The 20,051-nt window shown below is 39.6% G+C and overlaps 1 protein-coding gene across 2 annotated transcripts in view; it reads right to left on the bottom strand.

Annotated features, from left to right (window-relative positions):
- Window positions 1-1,042: 1,042 nt before the first annotated feature.
- The window catches only part of LOC117508750 (CUE domain-containing protein 1-like), a 79,451-nt gene continuing 60,442 nt past the window's right edge, over window positions 1,043-20,051 (bottom strand). Inside the window, exons 6-11 of one of the 2 annotated variants that reach the window (XM_034168578.1) lie at window positions 18,586-18,651; window positions 18,306-18,386; window positions 18,090-18,183; window positions 11,113-11,168; window positions 6,381-6,447; window positions 1,043-1,599 (exon numbers count right to left, since the gene is read on the bottom strand). In XM_034168578.1, coding sequence (XP_034024469.1) covers window position 1,599; window positions 6,381-6,447; window positions 11,113-11,168; window positions 18,090-18,183; window positions 18,306-18,386; window positions 18,586-18,651 — 365 coding nt within the window. In that variant the 3' untranslated portion in view covers window positions 1,043-1,598. Of the gene's footprint in view, window positions 1,600-6,380; window positions 6,448-11,109; window positions 11,169-18,089; window positions 18,184-18,305; window positions 18,387-18,585; window positions 18,652-20,051 lie in introns of both variants that reach the window. The other variant, XM_034168577.1, reaches the window with a different exon arrangement.

Here is a 20,051-nt window from a genome sequence, read left to right as displayed (position 1 = left end):
ATCACTATTTGCAGGATTAAGTTATCTGCTGCACTCGATCAGACCTTGGCACTGTTTGCTGAATGGTCCTTACTTTTTTTATTTATTCGGGGGATTGACCAAGGTCTTTTCTACAGGAGCATTTTGTATTTTGGTAACTGCTTGTGAGGGTACATCACACATCTTAATGTTAATATGTTTTAAGATAAAACAGTTGTAAAGATAAAGTTGTACTGTGAAAACAAAGACGCTGTAGTTTCTTTTATTAAATTCTACAGTTCACGGAATAAATATCATGTCTCTCCGTGGCTGATGCTCAGGCCGAATTTCAGTGTACTACGCTTGCGTTCCAGCTGTTGATTTTGATACGTGTAGTGCTGATCAACACAATTTAAATCAATGCTTCCTTTTCAACTTTTTAGACGTCACTGTACTTACTGATAAATAGGCAACGGGTCTATTTTGGACGGATGCTGGAGCTGAAAGACAACAGAACGGCCAATCAGACCATCTGTAATCACGTGTCATCATGAATATTAACATCACTGTTAACTGATGGTCAAATAGCTGCTTCTTTATTTGGCCATTAACCAGCTGACACTGCCTGTAATCCCGTCTACGCTCTTAAAAACAAACAAAAAAAAAAAAAAAAAGGAAAAAAAAATACAATAAAATAAAGCATGTGCAGGACGGTCCAAAAATGCAACAAAGATGTGATGCATATGTAAATCAATGCAAACGTAGTATGTGGAAATCCATCCTTACTTCTAAAACCTAGATTAAGGTCCAGGCTCTTTTCTATGAAATCTATCTTTATTTACAGTGCACAAACACAAAAAAAAAAAAAAAAATCATCTGACAAAAGTTGTCCACCACTAACGTGGTGTGGACTGTGATGTTTGCCGTCTCATTCTGAAACAATCACATTACTGGTTTGTTTGTGACTGTTAAGCAGGTTGATGTCTACCTCGGCACTGATCATTTCCTCTTCATGTGTGCAGTTATGCTGCGAGTAGCGCTACATGTGTTGTTGAACAAAGGAAATTAAAGAAGAAATGGTGCAGCATTTACGTGATGGCCCTAAACGCAGCAGCGATTGAGCCCCGGAGCCAAGCTGATGCCACACAGACGGCGTCGATAAATTTATTATATGCAAGATTCTGACATAAGTATTACAATGAAATAACCCCGACATAAAAAACCCAAAACATTACAATTTGATTATGAAAACGTAGTACTAAGAATGACAAACCCTCTACGTGGTTAATGCGTATGACGGGACTCTGAACGCTCAGCCTGAGTGACAACAATCAGAAAAACAGCTTACTGTAACGCGCGGAAGATCAGCACTACAGCTAGTGTGCCTAAAAATGGAGATCTAAACATTCTGGTCAGGACGAACATTTAAAATGACATGACCGTACAGAGATGATGCGTTTGCAGACAGTCTGAGCGTGGGAAGAGTCTGTTGTTCTCGCTGGAAGCAGAACGGCCTCAGCGCGCTGCTGTTAGTGTTTCAGCAACAGGAGGAGGTGCCGACAGGATGAGCTGCAAGGCCACCGCCCATGGCTGGTGCTGTCCTCACCATGGCAACCCCGATACAGTGCAGCATGGGAGGATCTGAAAAGTAGGAAAGAAGCAACGGGGTCTTACTGGATGGATTTTTGGGGAATGCTTTAACTGAAAGAAAAAAAAAAAGACAGAGGAAGATGATGCACACAAAATGACAAATACAAGAGACATCTTTACAAACTGGGATTTTTTCTTTTCTTCTTTTTTGGAATCTAAACACTGCCAAATAGAGACAGACCAAAGAAAGGTCGGCAAGGGTCACTAGGTAGTAACCAATAGAAAGTCTGGAAAACATATTACATAGGAATAATAGAAAAAAGTAGCTAAAACAAGATAGTGGACCATCATTTGTGAATAATGGCCGTCCATCCTAGATTATTCAGTCACAGGGTAAGAAAGAAAGAGTGACACCACCTCTGATTTTATAATTTAAGGCCATTTTCTAAGCCACAAATTAGAATAAAGATTAAAAAAAAGGCTATCTGGAATGTTCCGATTTCATTTAACTCAATGTGCTTACAACTACATTTATTCTCACTAATTTTTTTGCTGCTTAAGGCCCTGTCACACCATGACAATTTAGCCAGCGTATGCCGACCTTATTAAAAAAATACTGGCATAAGTTAAGGGTAAGTTTTTTTACAAGTTAAGAGCAAGTTCGAGCATGTTGAAGCACGCTGAAACAGTTCGTCCTGATAAGCTCAGCTCCTCAAAAAATTTTGGACATGCTGAAAATTTTCAACGAGTGCCAGCGTGTGACTCACACGTCCCGCACATGCCGGACATCAGTTGTAGGTAAGTTATGTGACTGTTGGCAGACGTTTCGAGCAATTTACTCATCTGTCTATTAATGCTGGCCACTGATTGGCTGAAAGCTGCGGTCTGTATGCAGAACGACTGTTCATTTCAGTCCAAATCACCATCACACTGACGGACATGAATCCACATAAAGCTCCTGATTTTTGAAAATGACTTCAGAAAATCCTTTAATTTGTTGATGTAAACGTAGCGTTTTAAAGCAAGTCCCTCTGTGTTTTTTTCTGCTGCAGGTGTGTGTCTCATGACAGGCACCTGCACTATGATGATTAAACTTTGCTCGCCATCGCTGTGGTGTGAAAATCAGACGACCTGATGGATCGATCAGGGTGATCACGCCTGAATAATGCGCTGTTTAAACATTTAAAGGGCCGTGGCTGTCGGCGATTGATCACCACGCCGACGGATCACACAACACGTCACTCTGATCACACCTGATCATGGCTGACTGGCGTTTTAAAAGTTTAAATTATCACAGCGTTTCATTATTCAGGTCTGTGATGGTCTGATCAGCGGAAAAAAGTCCCACGCAGCTGGCTGTTTTCTGATCAGCGGAGCAGAAAGCATCCGCACTTTAAAGAGTCACAGCTCTCCATTCATTCACAGCAGCATTTTCCACAGCCAGTACACTCATCAGCATTCTGTACACAGTGAAAATGGTCCACCAAGATTAAAAAAAATAAATAAAATAAAATAATTAAATTAAAAATAAAATAATCTTTTATTACTCTGTTTTAAGACTCTGTACAGAGTCTTCCCCAGAACCTCATCCCAGTTGAGGCAGCTTTGTAGTGATTCTGCGCTATATAAATGAAATAAATTGAACTGGATGTGTCTAGAAGACCTCCAAAGGGAGACATTTAGGGGCTTCCTCACCGTCAAACAACTGAACTTGCCCCTTTCAATGAGAACAAGCAGCAGCTGTTGTCCAAGATCCTCCTGGGTATTTGAGCTTCTCACCCTGTTCCTGAGTGTAAGCCCAAATACCCAATGGAGGGACCACATTTCCACCACTTGAATTTGCGACCTTGCACTTTCGGTCATTACCCAAAGTTCATGATCGTTTCACAGGAAGAGTCTCTACAAAATAATTTCCTTTTGGGAAGCATGGCCTCTGAGTCTGTCACAATAATTAAGATCATTTTGAATAATTAATTTATGGATTCAGGATTAAGGGCTTGAGATGTGAGAGCTTTATGTAGGATGGTATCCTTTATCGATTTGATCTGGATCCAATCCAGATTACACATTTTATGGCCATTTAAATTTAACACTGAAAACCCCATTTAATGTGTATTTTACATTCTGTCTTAATCAAACGTGCCCCAATCAGTCTCATATTTGAAAGTGAGGTGCAGACTGGCACCCATTATGGCGTGACAAAGTTTTATGTGGATCTGAGCCAGATTGTAGATTTTGTGGACATTTGAATTTAATATTGAAAAACCCATTTGGTGTACATTTTGCATTATATTGCTAATCAAAAGTGCCTCAGTCACTCTCATTTTACTGTTTCAGATTCAACTACACCACCAAAATTGGATGGAGTTTCCAATTTTATACCTGTTTGTCTATCTTTTGGTTATCAGTCAGAGACCAAGTGCCAAAAACCAATTAGAAATTGTGCATAGCACAGATAACTAATGCTCTGTGAAAATTATCTGAAAAAGAAAATAGAAACCAAAAAAGTTGACAAAAAAACATAACACCACAAAAATACTTTGATTCAAGTGCATGAACTAAATACATACTCCTGACATTTGATCACATCTAATTTAGCTCATGAAAAGTTACTTCTAACAGGACTTTGTACTTTAACTTTTTTCACAAGGTACAAATTTGTGGAATTGGAAAATAGTGCTGGTGGAGGTCTGCACTCTATGAGCGCACTGCTCTAGTTGTTGTTCTTCACATTCAATTGACCGGGTTTCTTTCTGGGACATCCTGAAAATTTGTATGATGCCAAACAAGTTGCTCAACATTATAACTGGCCTACATACATACTGTTGTAGATTGATTGATTGTTACGCAGATGATACCCAGCTTTATCTATCCATGAAGCCAGAGGACACACACCAATTAGCTAAACTGCAGGATTGTCTTACAGACATAAAGACATGGATGACCTCTAATTTCCTGCTTTTAAACTCAGATAAAACTGAAGTTATTGTACTTGGCCCCACAAATCTTAGAAACATGGTGTCTAACCAGATCCTTACACTGGATGGCATTACCCTGACCTCTAGTAATACTGTGAGAAATCTTGGAGTCATTTTTGATCAGGATATGTCATTCAAAGCGCATATTAAACAAATATGTAGGACTGCTTTTTTGCATTTACGCAATATCTCTAAAATTAGAACGGTCTTGTCTCAGAGTGATGCTGAAAAACTAATTCATGCATTTATTTCCTCTAGGCTGGACTACTGTAATTCATTATTATCAGGTTGTCCTAAAAGTTCCCTGAAAAGCCTTCAGTTAATTCAAAATGCTGCAGCTAGAGTACTAACAGGGACTAGAAGGAGAGAGCATATCTCACCCATATTGGCCTCTCTTCATTGGCTTCCTGTTAATTCTAGAATAGAATTTAAAATTCTTCTTCTTACTTATAAGGTTTTGAATAATCAGGTCCCATCTTATCTTAGGGACCTCATAGTACCATATCACCCCAATAGAGCGCTTCGCTCTCAGACTGCAGGCTTACTTGTAGTTCCTAGGGTTTGTAAGAGTAGAATGGGAGGCAGAGCCTTCAGCTTTCAGGCTCCTCTCCTGTGGAACCAGCTCCCAATTCGGATCAGGGAGACAGACACCCTCTCTACTTTTAAGATTAGGCTTAAAACTTTCCTTTTTGCTAAAGCTTATAGTTAGGGCTGGATCAGGTGACCCTGAACCATCCCTTAGTTACGCTGCTATAGACTTAGACTGCTGGGGGGTTCCCATGATGCACTGTTTCTTTCACTTTTTGCTCTGTATGCACCACTCTGCATTTAATCATTAGTGATTGATCTCTGCTCCCCTCCACAGCATGTCTTTTTCCTGGTTCTCTCCCTCAGCCCCAACCAGTCCCAGCAGAAGACTGCCCCTCCCTGAGCCTGGTTCTGCTGGAGGTTTCTTCCTGTTAAAAGGGAGTTTTTCCTTCCCACTGTCGCCAAGTGCTTGCTCACAGGGGGTCGTTTTGACCGTTGGGGTTTTTACGTAATTATTGTATGGCCTTGCCTTACAATATAAAGCGCCTTGGGGCAAGTGTTTGTTGTGATTTGGCGCTATATAAATAAAATTGATTGATTGATTGTTAGAGTGAGTGTCTGACTTCTTCCCCGTCAGGGGTGTGTTCCTACTTTGTTCAATAATTGCACAGACTGGGTTTTGGTCAGTTTGAGACCGGAGACTTGGGTGGTTTTGTCATGCGAGAAAAGCTTTGCTTACTTCGACTTCACGGATCATGCTGGAATCTTTGCGGAACCCTGACTGCAGCGCTTGAGAGACTGAGTGAGATGTTTCAGGAGCTGTGTTTGTGATGGTCCTGCATAAACACTAAGATCCTGGCTTCCAATAAGTGCTTGGTGTTGGCTATCAGAAGTGTATTTGTATGTGGTGGAAAGTATTGAACTTTTTGAGGGTCTCACTAATCTCCGAAGTGACTGTCTCTGGAGTCTCATCCTTTGAGACTGAGATCTGTATGGGAGGCGTTTATGTAGTCATAGAGTCCCTCGATTTTGTTTATTGATGCTGATACCTTTTCAGGAGAATGAACAGCCGAAGTGTTAAGGGTCTTGGTGCTTCCTGTTTTACTGTATGATTCTAAGAATTGAACACTAACCATGTGACCTAAGGCGATGCCTGGATGTCTTTGGTACTAGGTCTCTTCGTAGGATCCTTGGGTACTGTGTCAATGAGGACATGTCAGACAGTGGTCCAATACTGTGCTTGTGATTACATGTGCAGCAGCCACACAAGAATAATGTGATACCTGCATCATATCAGCGCATTCCTAAAAATGAAGAGTTTCTTACCATGATGGCTCACTGTGCTGTTCGTTCTCTTCCTGAGTAACTGGTCTTCTAGGCTGACCATCTTCCTCTGCACAAAGAGGAGCACGGTTATATCTCACCTCACCAGTGTTATTTGAACATGTTGCAGAGAATCAACAGCTTCACAAACAGTAACCCCAATCAAAATCCCACCAAGCAAAACTGCCTGGTGTGATTTTTGTGATCGACGTAGTTCTGCATGGAATGTTAATTCTGCTGTATGGTGGTGGTATAATAAACGACACATTTACGGCGGGAGACATACACAGATAAAGACATTTCTTTCTAGGGGTCGATGATTATCGGCCAGGAAAATTACTGATGCAGATATCGATATCAGCAGATATTTGCTGTTTTGCACTTGTGAATCTCATGCGGTGAATCTCATCTCACCAACCTCTCGCGGTCCATGACTTACGCGAGAGGTTGGTTTTGGCAGAGTTCCAGTTTAGGGCACAATGTAAACACCTCGCGAAGCATGAACAACAAGACAACATCGGGGCACAGGAGAATTTCATCACAAGTGCTACACCTCTTCTAGATAACCCTCTCAACTTGGGAGAATGTTTCATCATCATAACTGCTCGTGAACTCACTGAATTGACGCCATCCACATCCTCACTAGCCATTATTTACAGTACATGGCTTTGAAAAGCCGAACTCTGCTGCCACCGCAGTACATTCTGGGAAGCGCTGGGGGCCGCCAGAGGGATTATGGGAAACCCTAACGCAGCGAATGACTATTTTTGCAGCACTGAATGTAGAGACACACCGGTCACCAAGTTCCGCTTTCACACAGACATTTGTTTAAAAAAAAAAAAAAAAAAAAAGACCGCCAGTCAGCAACTTTAGTGTTCCGTGAGGCCCAAGCGCTGTGTAACTGCAGCCCAGACAGAAGCAGAGCACAGATAAAAACAGCGCCTCTCTCCCTCTGAGTAAAGGAAAAAACTTGATCAAAATCATTCATTAAATAATCCAGAGTTCCTCCTGTGTCTGTAGCTGTGGTTAGATTCAGAAATTAAAGGTTTATTTTACAAATTAAAAGCTCTGTGTTCCTAAAAAGCTCTGTTTTCTCAGAGGAGAAGAAAACTAGTGTCTGTATTGCTTTGAAGCAAAATGAGGAGAGAGAGAGAAGAGTGAAAGGGGAGGGGTTGGGGGAAGTTCACTCTTTCACATGAAAACAAAAGTTAATAGTTTTCATTGAACTGATGACATGATCATTTGTGCGAACAGTGGACTTTAGCATTAAACGCTCATTAAAGCCGCGGAACAATTTAATGATCACAAACCATCAGCACATAGCGTCACATAATGACATTGGAAAGTGTGGGGAAAAAAAACTATGACTCAGAAAATTTTCATCTAGGTTTTATCCTTTAAAGACAGGTTTGACAATGAAGTCTGTTTGGCTCCTGTTCAAATAAGACAGTTATTAAAGGGGTTATATTGTATATATATATTGTATATATATATATATATACATATATACAAAAAGAAAATCCCATTCAAAAATGTTGGAAAAAAAAAACATGTCTGACAGCTCTTTGCCTCATTGAATTAAAGCTACCGTGTGTCAGTTTTGAAGAAGGGCGCAAATGCTTTGTCCATTAAATATTCTGTTTTTAACCTTTCAAATGTAATTTATGACCCACACAACATAAAACGACATGAAATAACAGAAATATGAAATTTGCATCATATTTAAGTCAAACTGTCTGAAGTTGTGGCTCTTAAAGTAGATTACAAAACATAAATCTTGAATAACTTTCATTTATTCTGTATGCCACAGACCCATTGATGTGTGAGAAAGACCCATCATATCAAACCAATGGCCCCTTACTTCAGGCACTGATTGGCTGTTGGTCCATGCCACTCTTAAAAACATGAATCGCTGCTTTCTTGTTTGCAGCCAAGCCCCACCCACAGCACTATTTGATTTGTTAGACACCACAAGTTCAGCCTGTAAGTGCCGAAGGCTGCTGCAGTGCGCAGACTGGAGCTGTGTAGGCTGTTTTTATTTATTTGTTCAAATTCATAATGTTATTTGTAGCATCTTGCACTTTTGTGTGAAGGTCATGTTGAAATGTTCTGCAAATTAAACATGCTGAAAAATATTAAAAAAAATTTGTGTCAACTGTGTTGTACTAAATTTTAACACCTTTTGATTGCAGGCAAATATCAGCAATTCCGTCCCTTTGGCTGCTCCCTTGTTTGCACACAGGGTCGCCACAACAAATTTGAGATGGATCTGCACTAGGCATATGGAGATTAATTGATACAAATTGATATCTAAATACAAATGTGCATGATGCGAGTGCATTGAATCATTCAGTGTGCATCAATTCAACTAATGGGTTGAATCGTGTTGCATTGTTCACTGCCTGCTTGCAATGATTTTCTTCCGAGGCACAACGAATGCACCGCAGATGGTTGGGTACACTGAAGCGGCTGTTGTTTTTGAGGGCATTTATTGGGAAAATTATTATTTCTCTACGTTGATTGAAGACTGCAGCGGGTCTGTTTTAACCTTGAAGCAACGAAGCAGCACTTCGACCCGCTGTTCGCTGGTTCCCTGCTTCGCTGGTTTTCAGAAGCGGCAAGTCCACTGGCGTGCGCACCAGCCTAAACTGAAGTTGTTCATCAGGTAAAGGAAATAATAATAATATCCTCTGTTTTGTGGGACTAAGTGCGCAGCTCCAAAGAGCTGTGCAGATTTCGGTTGGAATTAATAACTTCAGCGGTTTAAATCAAATGACACCTCTTTCCAAACGTTATAATACAAACAACTACAACCGACCAAAACCGGGGATTTATTCCCCAAAATGAGACATCCTCTATTTTTTATGAATTACATCCTGACATGCAGCACAGCTGGTGGAAGAGCTCAGCTCAGGGTCTATGGAGTTACATTTGTGATTCAGAGTCATTGATATCTGAAAGGAAATGCTTTTGACAAAAACTACAGAGTTTGTTTATTTTAATCTCTGTCCATAGATCTAGGATCCAGTGACCAATTTCAAATTTATTTACTTTAAGACTCAAAATGTTACTGACATAGAAAACCTGTAAAACCTATTTTTAGTACACAGAAAATTCACAAGCGGTATTGATAAGGGAATCAATAAAGAATTGGATTGATAGGTGGAATCGATAATAGCATATATATCGATATAAAATAATACCCATCCCAAATCGTATCCCATTGTGAGGAATTGAATTGCCATCAAATACATATCAAATCACATCGAACTGAGAACAGGGGTATCGCATCCTCAGTATCACTACATGTATCGTATCGCTGGTAGTGTATTGAGGTGCGTATCAAATCGTCAGTGATGATATTGACATGTCTAATCTGCACGTTTTACATTGGATGCCCTACCTGACGCAATTCCACATTACATGGAGAAATGTGGCAGGGGTGGGATTTGAACCAGGATAGGTTTCCATACTGAAACCAAGTGCACTAACCACTAAAAATCCATATCGGTCAACCCTTATTCCTTTCTTGCACAAATAAGAACTTTTAATCACCCATGTCACTCTTCAAAAATTACAAAGGTCTCAAAATTAATTTACTTTTTTAAATTCACAACTTTTCAAGAATTTCAAGGACCTGTGGGAACCCTGCATACTGAAATATGAAATTTTGCTCAGTAGAGGATCCCTGAACGCTGCCTCGTTGCACTCTCTCCTCTGAGATGTATTTTAATTTTAGTTACTTCATTCATTCATTTACCATACCAATTAAGGGTAAATGGAACCTATCCCAACAGTCACAGGGCAGGAGGCGGGGTGCACCGTGGGCAGGATGCCAGTCTATCGCAGTACTTTATTTATAGGATCAAAAACCAAGTACTTAACTATTTCAATCCTTGCATTGACACTCCTGGTGTCTCCAACCCTTAATACATTCATCATTCTTACACCATACCTCCCCCCACCCAGACGTGGATCAAATATTATTTTAATTGTTTTTATAAGGCCTCCCATTGCTTTCCAAATTATTTGCACTTCCTCAAAACAGTCTCCACCCACACTTTAATATAATTAAGGACAGAAACAGATGATTATATGAACTGGATGGAGTTAAGCACTCTGGGAAAATTCAGTTTTTAATATATTCAAAATTTCAAAGACACTATTTATGAATGATTCTTAATATCTTTTAATAATTCAGAATGTAGTTGCAATATAACAAAATGTGAAAAAAACCTTACAGGTTTCAGTACTTACTGAATGCACTGTACTTAACATTTCCAATTTCTAAACGTCAGTGGTTTGTAAGCCTACAAAACTGTGTTCTCAGAGGAAGCTGTAGCATTCATAGCTGAAGTTTGTGTTTGCTATTATCACACTAAACTTGGTTTAACAGTCTTTTCTTCATGCTACAGGAGAGACTGGACAAATCTTACTATCACGCAAATTTTCCTTTATTCGAGTGTGCAGCATAAGGGCAGGGGTGGTGGCCAAGCACTTGTTTCCAGTGTGGAAGGTTCCCGGTTCAAGGCCAGTTCTCTATGGGGTTGCGTGAGGAAGAGCATCTGGCGTAAATTGTGCCAAATCAACATGCAGATCCACGTCTGATCCGTTGTGGAGACCCAGAGTGGGGGGGAAAAAAAAAAAACAACAAAAAAAAACAAAGGAGAAGCTGAAGGGAGTGCACAGCATAAAAACTGGCTTTACATGGAATGGGTAACAAATTTCTTACCACCGGTGTTTCCTTCTACATCATCAAGAAGATTGGCTGTTGAGTTGGCTGCACCCAGTCTTAAAAAGAGCTTAGTTAAGGAGAAACTGTTGGAATAATCCCTTTTTCGCAACTCATGACAATCTTCATTACTATCTGAGTGAAGCAATCCACAAATGAGCACAAATGTGACACAGTAAAGGCTATGGAGGGTTATAATATGCCCATGTCATTTATCTATCATATTCGCCCAAAGTCTCAGCAGCGGAATTTCCACCAAACCATTCTTAAAAACATGGCAAATATTTTATGAAAAACAGTGTTTGTGTGTGTGTGTGTGTGTGTGTGTGTGTGTGTGTGTGTGTGTGTGTGTGTAAGAAAATAACCAATTTTGCACACCAGGTCATCAGAACATATTTAAGTCACACTTGAGGCAAGGGTCTGTGCACAAAAGCTTTTAAACAGAATTCTATCTGTTTAGTGAGATTAAGAGGGTCACATTTGGTTTGGGCTCCATTTTATTAAATTTGTTGTTTTGCATATCACCAGTTAAAAATCAAAAGCCCTTTTCTCATCTGCAAAATGATTTTCTTGTCAGCTGATAATCACCAAATCCCTCAAAATATTTTGTGCATGTTCAAAACTTTGAGGGGACATCAGACAGAAAACCTCTTTGCTGCCTGCATGTTTATTTACTATTTTGTCTTCTGCCTGTTATTTACTTTTACAATACTCATGTTTTTTATATCCAGGCACATGAGAAGCAAATAAAGAAAAATTGCTTAAAATGGGTGGGGGTCAAGAGGGTCCCGATTGGGGAGTAGCTGAAGGGTTTTACCCATACCAATGCTCCACTGAACCATTTTCTGCAGTAAATTTGCAAGGAAAGATAGGGAGAATGGGAGCAGCTGTTTGTCCAACTCTTTAAAAGCTGGACAAAATCTATCTTCATATGCCACCATGTCTGTGCCATGTGAGAGAGTCTTCTACAAAACTGAAGAGCTAATAACAGAGGAGGAACAGACTCAAGCCTAACACTGCTAAATTATCTAATTTTTAAAGAAAAACTTTTGAAGCCCATAAATCCCCTTTATTTTGTGCAACTATGGTCATAACAATCCCTATTTGGACAAGCATTTCACAGTTTCTATCTCTATTATACAGTATTTTATGATGGCAAAATCACAAGTATATTATTAATGTCTTTAAATGAAAATATAGTCAAAAAATGTCAAGATGCACATACCACCCTTATTATTAATCATATATAATAGTGCCTTAACTTTCATGACATCTTGCTCGTTACTGTTCCATGCAATTGCTATGTTACAGATTGGCCAGCAGATGTCGCCATATCTAATTGTATCAAATGCTTTGAAACACTGAATCATTACAACCCAATTGCTTTCATACTGATTCAGTGGTTCAAAACACTTTGGTTTCTCCGTCACTAATAATTAGCAATAAAATACATCAGCAAACACTAATTATTACTGCATGTGCACGGACAGACTTACAATCATGAATACTTTTATGTTGTGTTTTTAACTGGGACATTACATAACAAGCGACAAGTCCTTAAAACATTAACTTACTGAAGAAAGAAGCAGAGAGCAAGTCACCTGAATCTCACAACGTTCAATCCCACAGGTACCTGATGCCTGCTTCTGTGTCAATGTTCCTGGCATCCAAATCACCAGTTTTGTCCCTTTCTATGTAAGTCTTTCCACAGATTTTTTAGTTTGAGTTTGACTGTTTTATGGCAATTTGCATCCATTACAGTATTACAGTAGTACTGTATAAGCATACGATTGTTGTAAAATATTTTTTTTACAACATCTAACATGCGCCTTCAAAACAGACCTATTTTATACCTTACGCAAACACTTTGGCAGAAATTTTAAAATGCTTAAATACGCAAAAATGCACAATTCTCACATGCCTGATATTCTAGGGCTATCCAATGTTTCACACTGGGCTTGTGATTTGGCCAAAGCTCTGACGTGTGGTGTGAGTTCTGCATGACTGGAGAGGGGACCCGATGCAGCTGTTCAAGGTCAGACTGAAGAAAAAGCCAGTGCTGCTGCAGGCATTTGTTTTTTTTTTTGTTTTTTGTTTTTATCTGGACCACAGAGTGCCCAGTAGAGTCTGTTGGCAAGAATGCACAATGTATTGTTTCACCCCTAGTGATAAGAATTATGGGTAATCAAACAACCAGGACTGCAAAAATCTGTTTGTGGAAGGCACCTGCCCTGCATATTTTCATGTCTACCTGCTCTATTCATACCTGATTTTTTTCTTTTTTTTCGGACTTGTGCAGTGTCTGTGGGAAGTTTGTATTACTATAGAAAATTGGGAGCTTAAGTAGATTTTTCATAGATGGTCGTATGAGGCTGCATTTGAAGGTGGGATGTACAGCGGTGTACTTACTCTTAGACAGTTTTAATAGACAAAGTGTATGTTTGTTGAGACGGGGCTGAAACTGAGATACAAAGAGACACACAAATACAGTTATAAAAAAAAAAAAAAAGACTGACATTTGGCGAACATGGTCAGACATACATACACACACAGAGATAGACAGAGTCAGGGACATTTAGGTTTGTTGTGAAATGTATGGATTGATATGTGAACCACATGAGCCGACAACTTACATTCTAACATTTGAAGTAGAAATAATATAAATTTTGATTGACATGTGGACTTGATAATGAGCACTTTTTATGTCATTTGGGTCTACGTTTTGTTTGATGTGTTACATTATATTATTATTTGAATATAGCATTTCGTATAGTTTCAAAAATCTATTTTATTATCAATTACATGAAAATAAAAGGATTCCTATTAAATAGGTTATTGGAAGAGACTCACACAAAATCAAACAGAACATTTAGAATATTTAAATCTCAGTACCACCACCTTCTGAACAGTTTATTTAAACTTGAACTCACAGCAAATTTAAGATTTGATTCAGCTTATGTACTTAGTGAATCTCTGTAAAATTGTGGGAAATTCATAAATTTTTAGAAAAAAAAAAGATTTTAGCTAATGTCTCCTCAGTGTTAAGTTAAACTCAGTCGCAAGAAACACTGACAGCATGCTTTTCACAGTAAAAGTATTTTCTGGGATGCTGGCATTAAAAGTTTTATTGTGAAATGGTGCGAGTAACATTAAAGCTGGAATGCCGGCAATCTTCAATAGATAAAATATAGTCTGAAGTTTAATATATATAAACTACATCATATTTAGAACCCATTAAAATTTGGGGGGAATTTTTAATCTGTTGTAACATACATACGAGGTCTGAGAGAACTATCTGACCTTTTTCTTTTTTTCAAAAACTATATGGATTTGAATCATGTGCGCTTACATCAGACAAGCTTGAACCTTCGTGTGCATGCGCGAGTTTTTTCACACCTGTCAGTTGCGTCATTCGCCTGTGGGCAGGCTTTGAGTGAGCACTGGCCCACCCCCCTCGTCGGATTTTTATTGTCAGGGAAATGGCTGAGAGACTGCCGCTTTGCTCCATGAAATTTTTTTCAGAAACTGTTAGAGACAGTCAGTTGGAAACCATTCAAAAGATTCAGATGGATTTTGGTGGAGATTCTGTCGGCATCACACGGATTAAGGAGTGTTAAAACCTTTTAAAGACAGCCCACAGCAGCGGAGGGCGCGCGGCACACCGAGCGGCCATCGACAGGCTGGAACGACCAGATCATTTCTAAACTGAACGCTGTGTTGATCCGGGACATCGTGTGACTACCACAGAAATGGCAACAGAGCTGGACATAGCACTTTTGCGGCACATTCCACTGTTACAGGAGATTTTGTAATGAAAGACGTGTGGAGGATTTCGCGCGTCGGCTCTAAACAAAAAAAAAAAAACGCTCAACAAAAAAACACCTCCGTGTTGGAAACCATTCGTAAATTTCAGACGGCTTTCGGTGGATTTTCAGTCGAGTGAGTATCCAAGAAATTGTTTAACAGCTGGGCATGTTCCAACTTGTCCTGTGAGACTTCCAACATGGAGGTATTGTTTGTCTCGCGGCTGCGTCCCGATGCGCGAATCCGTCCGCACGTCTTTCATTACAAAATCTCCTTTAACAGTGGAATGTGCCGATAAAGTGCTGATCCCGACCTCTTCTGAAACTTCTCTGCTAGTCACACGAGGTCCTGCATCAACAGAGCCTTAAATTTGGACATGATCTGCTCGTTCCAGCCTGTCGATGGCCGCTCGGGGCGCGGTGCGCCCTCTGCCGCCGTGGGCCGTTTTTAATCCAGTTTTAATGGTCCTTAATCCGTGTGATACCGATAGAATCTCCACCGAAATCCATCTGAATCTTCTGAATGGTTTCCAACTGGCTGTCTCTAACAGTTTCTGAAAAAAATTTCATGGAGCAAAGCGGCAGCCTCTCAGCCATTTCCAATAAAATAAAAATAAAAATAAAAATCCGACGAGGGGGCTGGACCAGTGCTCACTCAAAGCCTGCCCACAGGCGAATGACGCAACCGACAGGCGTGAAAAAACTCACGCACGTGCACGAAGGTTCAAGCTTGTCTGATGCAAGCGCACATGATTCAAATCCATATAGTTTTTGAAAAAATAAAAAGGTCGGATAGTTTTCTCACAGACCTCGTAATTTGAGGGAAACCCATAGCGTATTTCACCCCAGCGAACGTCAAAACCTGCAGACGAATTCAAGCCGGAAGTGTGTCTGCGCTTGTGTAGATGCATTTAATAACTCAGATAATCAGATAATAACAGACTCAGATAATAACCATAACTGTACACAGTCAGACACCAGTCACCAGGCAACTCACCTGTCCAAAACCAGCGCTGCGAAATCTGCATAAGTTCGATTGCCAGTCTTCTGTCACTGCAGCTAGCGGTGAAACCCCCCCCACGTGACCTGTGACGTCACCCCAATGGTGTCCTGGCTTTCGAATTTTTGGCACGTGCCAATAATTCAGAATTTGTTTCAATCAAGTTCAGACTAATATTTTGGGAACCCATTATATTCACACTAACAAACAACATAACTTTGGTCCCCATCAAAATTCTAACAATCGTGCTTCCTGGCACTCTAGCTTTAACTATCTGATGTTTAACATTGCTACCAGTAACATCAGTGAGCAACACAAACATGAAAAGAACACATTTAACTGACTGTTGTTCTCAAAAGTCATTCTCCTGCAGCCTGCTTTCTCACTTTACTCTGATATTGAAGTTGCAGCTCTTGGTCAGAGTTAGCGTACAGTCACAAGATGCCATGGAGGGCGCCATCTTGGAAGTACTAATGTTACAATGTTAATGAAAATAAAGACTTCAAATTAAAGGCTTTGAAAATTAATCCCAAAATTTTCTTAAGGAAGCGTATCATTGTGCCATGTGGAAGCCGCATCCGAAACGATGAGGCTGATGTGACAAACAGAGAGATATGTGAGCCCCCCCACCCCCCCAACACACACACACACACACACACACACACACACACACACACACACACACACACACACACACACACACACACAATGAAGGTGTTTCTGAAGCAGCTGTGGGGGACATTATTTATGGTTTTGAGCCTTATTTAGATGACAATAAACTTTGGAGGAAACCTTCAGTCTGACAACAGTGACGATATTGGCAGAGTACAGAACAGAATGGTGATTATAAAAAAATAAATAAATAATGCAGACAATTTCAGCATGGGTGGAGGTGATAAACTTTTTTTTTTTGCCAGCTCTTTGGTCGTAATCAACCGATTAAAAAAAAAAGTTTCACTAATCCATACCTCACTATCTGTGAGGTCTGGATTTTTTTGTTTTTTTCCTTAGAAACAATTTCAAATCTGAAAACTGTCATGAGGAACTGAAAATATCAGCTATTTTTAAAATAAATATTGTTTCCTTCTTGAATACATTGAATGTACTGTACATTAGTAGTGTAACACGTTATTATTAAATATTAAATCCAATCACACAAGAAGTAAATATATAGTCTTACCTGTCCGTTTCAGTGAGATCATCTTTAAACTGATCCACCTTTAAAAATCACGGCTGAAAATAATTAAATTCCTTCTGTCTTGGCTGAAGAAAAGTCTATTTGTCACACGGGAGTTTGGTGACGGCAGTGCCGGCTGTAATCCGTTATTGTGGCTGATGGAGCAAGTATCTGTTGTTAACGAGCTGCTTTGCGCTGCAAGTTAAAAGACTCTCAGCACCTCATGTGCTCATAACCTCCTCAGTCTGCATGCGACGACATTATCTCATGATACAGAAAACAATAAAATAACCTGAAAATACTCAGTTTTGTCTCCGTGTCGAGTGGAGAAGCCACGGACACCATGCGTATGTGCTCGTCAATATAAGTGTTGTGCCTGCCAATCAAAAAAGATTCTGCCGGTGAAAATGAACTGTTCTGACACAGAACACATGGTGCAGCTCCGACCCGAACCACTCGGTGGAAACGGGGCTGTCAGTAGCCTGTAAAAATCCATAAATTAATCCATTTAATGGGACAATTAAGATAATGGGTTCCGGAGCTAATGCCACTTCCTCCTCCTTCTTGTCCAATGTCGGCACTTGCCGTGAAGTTCCTGGTTTTTAGTGGTGTGCAGTTCAAAATCCGAATATTTATCTCTTCAAGAACTGTGCCCCAAGAAAGGATAAATTTCAAACTGTTTAATGTTAGTCTTAAATACTCATGAAAACATGGCATTATGTGTCATCTACACTTTAATGTGTAAAATGTTTTTGATTCCAGATTATGGATGCAAACACTCGATCCTGGTGTTGATGTGTTAGTGAAAACATGTATATAGACATACAACCACATGTGCAAGACAATCAAGATGGTACCAACTTGAAGTATTGCTGTAGTGAAACCCATCCGTCATAACTGTATTAAAACAGACAGTCACCCAAAAGAAAAAAAATGGCAGTTAGCTTCTTCACCATCTATACAGATCTGCATATGGTTTCCAAAAAGAGATAAAGGATACGAATGGTGCTTCAAGAGCATCCTCCTTTTTGACTTCTTTCTCTTTGTTTTTTCTGAGAAAGTCCTGGCAATTTCAAAAAGTTTCTTTCTTGTTGCTGAAGATTGGGGGAGGATTCAAAGAAACCAGTATATGTGAAGGTACAGACATTTTTTTTCTCTACTTATTATTTGGTGTGTGTTTCTGTGTAATGCCAACAATGCTGGAAGTGAGACTTACATTTGCCCATGTGTTTGAGTTTGTCTCTGAACATGGCATCATCTGACACAGCATCCACTGAGTTAGCAGAATAATGCTCCCCTGCAGACACACACACAAACGCCAACACTAATGGACTATACACATGTACACAGCTCAAACACTGAACACTGTACTTGACACAACCAACAATATTACAGTGAATGCAGAGACGCACACAGGCCAGTTTTCAGTAAGATTCAGTGAGCACACACAGAGTAGCAAACAGCTTTGCAGGAGAAGCTCGATGAGTGATATCTACCTGTGGAATTCTCCATGCTAGATGAATGATTGGACTTTGATTTCTTTGACTCATACTTCAAGCGATCTAAAAACAGAGAGCAGATATTATGAATGCTGATGAACAGAACAGAGATGTGATGATCTGGGGCCAAAACATCTGTGTCCATACATCGAGCCATTCCAATCAGAGTTTCACCAAAAACGGAAACTGAAGCTTCATTGTTGCATTTCACCACCACAGTCAAGTCGCCTGATCAAGCTTTTTGTGGATGTGCACAGCAGAGCTGATATTTTAGTGACAATATTTTGCGCTCCAGCAAACATGTCTGTATGAAGGTCATACACACTCACCGACAAAATGAAAAATTAGTGGCTGGTGAATATGGTTGTCATTTCTAAACAATTTCATCAGACACATACATACATTATAAACGGAGTTTCTCAAAAGTGAATAATGAGTACCATATTTTCCAGAATAACTCGCACTCGAGTATCGATCTCATCTGTGCAAAAATGCAACATGGAGAAAAAAAACAAAACAGCAATCACACTGGTAAGTCACCTTTTTTTTTTTAACAGTGCTACTGCTTCATGCAACACAAAGCAAAATTAATTTAAATCGGCACATTTATTTAAAATGTAAACACCATGCTCGCAAGCAGAAGCTAATGAGCCAATTAAACTTGTATGAGGAACAAAACATGAGTGAACTGCTTCTTGTCACCACTCAACAAAAGACTGCATGTAAGGTAAAAGAGCAATCTAACTGAACACTGAAAACTTTTTTCAAAAAGATTTGTATAAAGGCAGGGGTGGTGGCTAAGCAACTAAGTTTGCTTGATTCCAGTGCAAAAAGGTTCCCAGTTCAAAACCCACTCCTGCCCATTCTCCATGTGATATGACTATGTCAGGAAGGGCACCCGGCATTAAACGTGCCAAATCAACAGGCAAATTCAATTCGGATCTGCTTTGGTAACCCAAAGCAAGGGAGCAGCTGAAGGAACTTAATATCAAACATTTGTAAAGGATAATAGCCTTCTATATTTGTGAGAATCCGTGAATTCGTTTTGACATAGTCCTTCAATGCCTATATAAAGGGAAATCTTGATCCAAATCCGATTCTGGATCACCTCCTAAATTCAGGGGAGTCTTGACATGGCCTAATATGTATCTGTGTTGTAAACTTCGTCAAAATCTGTGCAGTAGTTTTGATGTAATCCTGTTAACAGTCAGACAAATAAATACAACCCCAATTCCAATGAAGTTGGGATGCCATGTAAAATGTAAATAAAACAGAATACAATGATCTGCACATCCTCTTCAACCTATATTCAATTGAATACACCACAAAGACATTTAATGTTCAAACTGATAGACTTTTTTCTTTTTGTGCAAATATTTGCTCATTTTGAAATGGATGCCTGCAACACATTTCAAAAAAGCTGGGACAATGGTAACAAAAGACTGTGAAAGTTGATGAATGCT

The sequence above is a fragment of the Thalassophryne amazonica genome, chromosome 4 (assembly GCF_902500255.1).
Source record: "Thalassophryne amazonica chromosome 4, fThaAma1.1, whole genome shotgun sequence".
Classification (NCBI taxonomy): domain Eukaryota; kingdom Metazoa; phylum Chordata; class Actinopteri; order Batrachoidiformes; family Batrachoididae; genus Thalassophryne; species Thalassophryne amazonica.
Note: the sequence above shows the minus strand (reverse complement) of the source record. Positions and strands in the feature narration are given on the sequence as shown.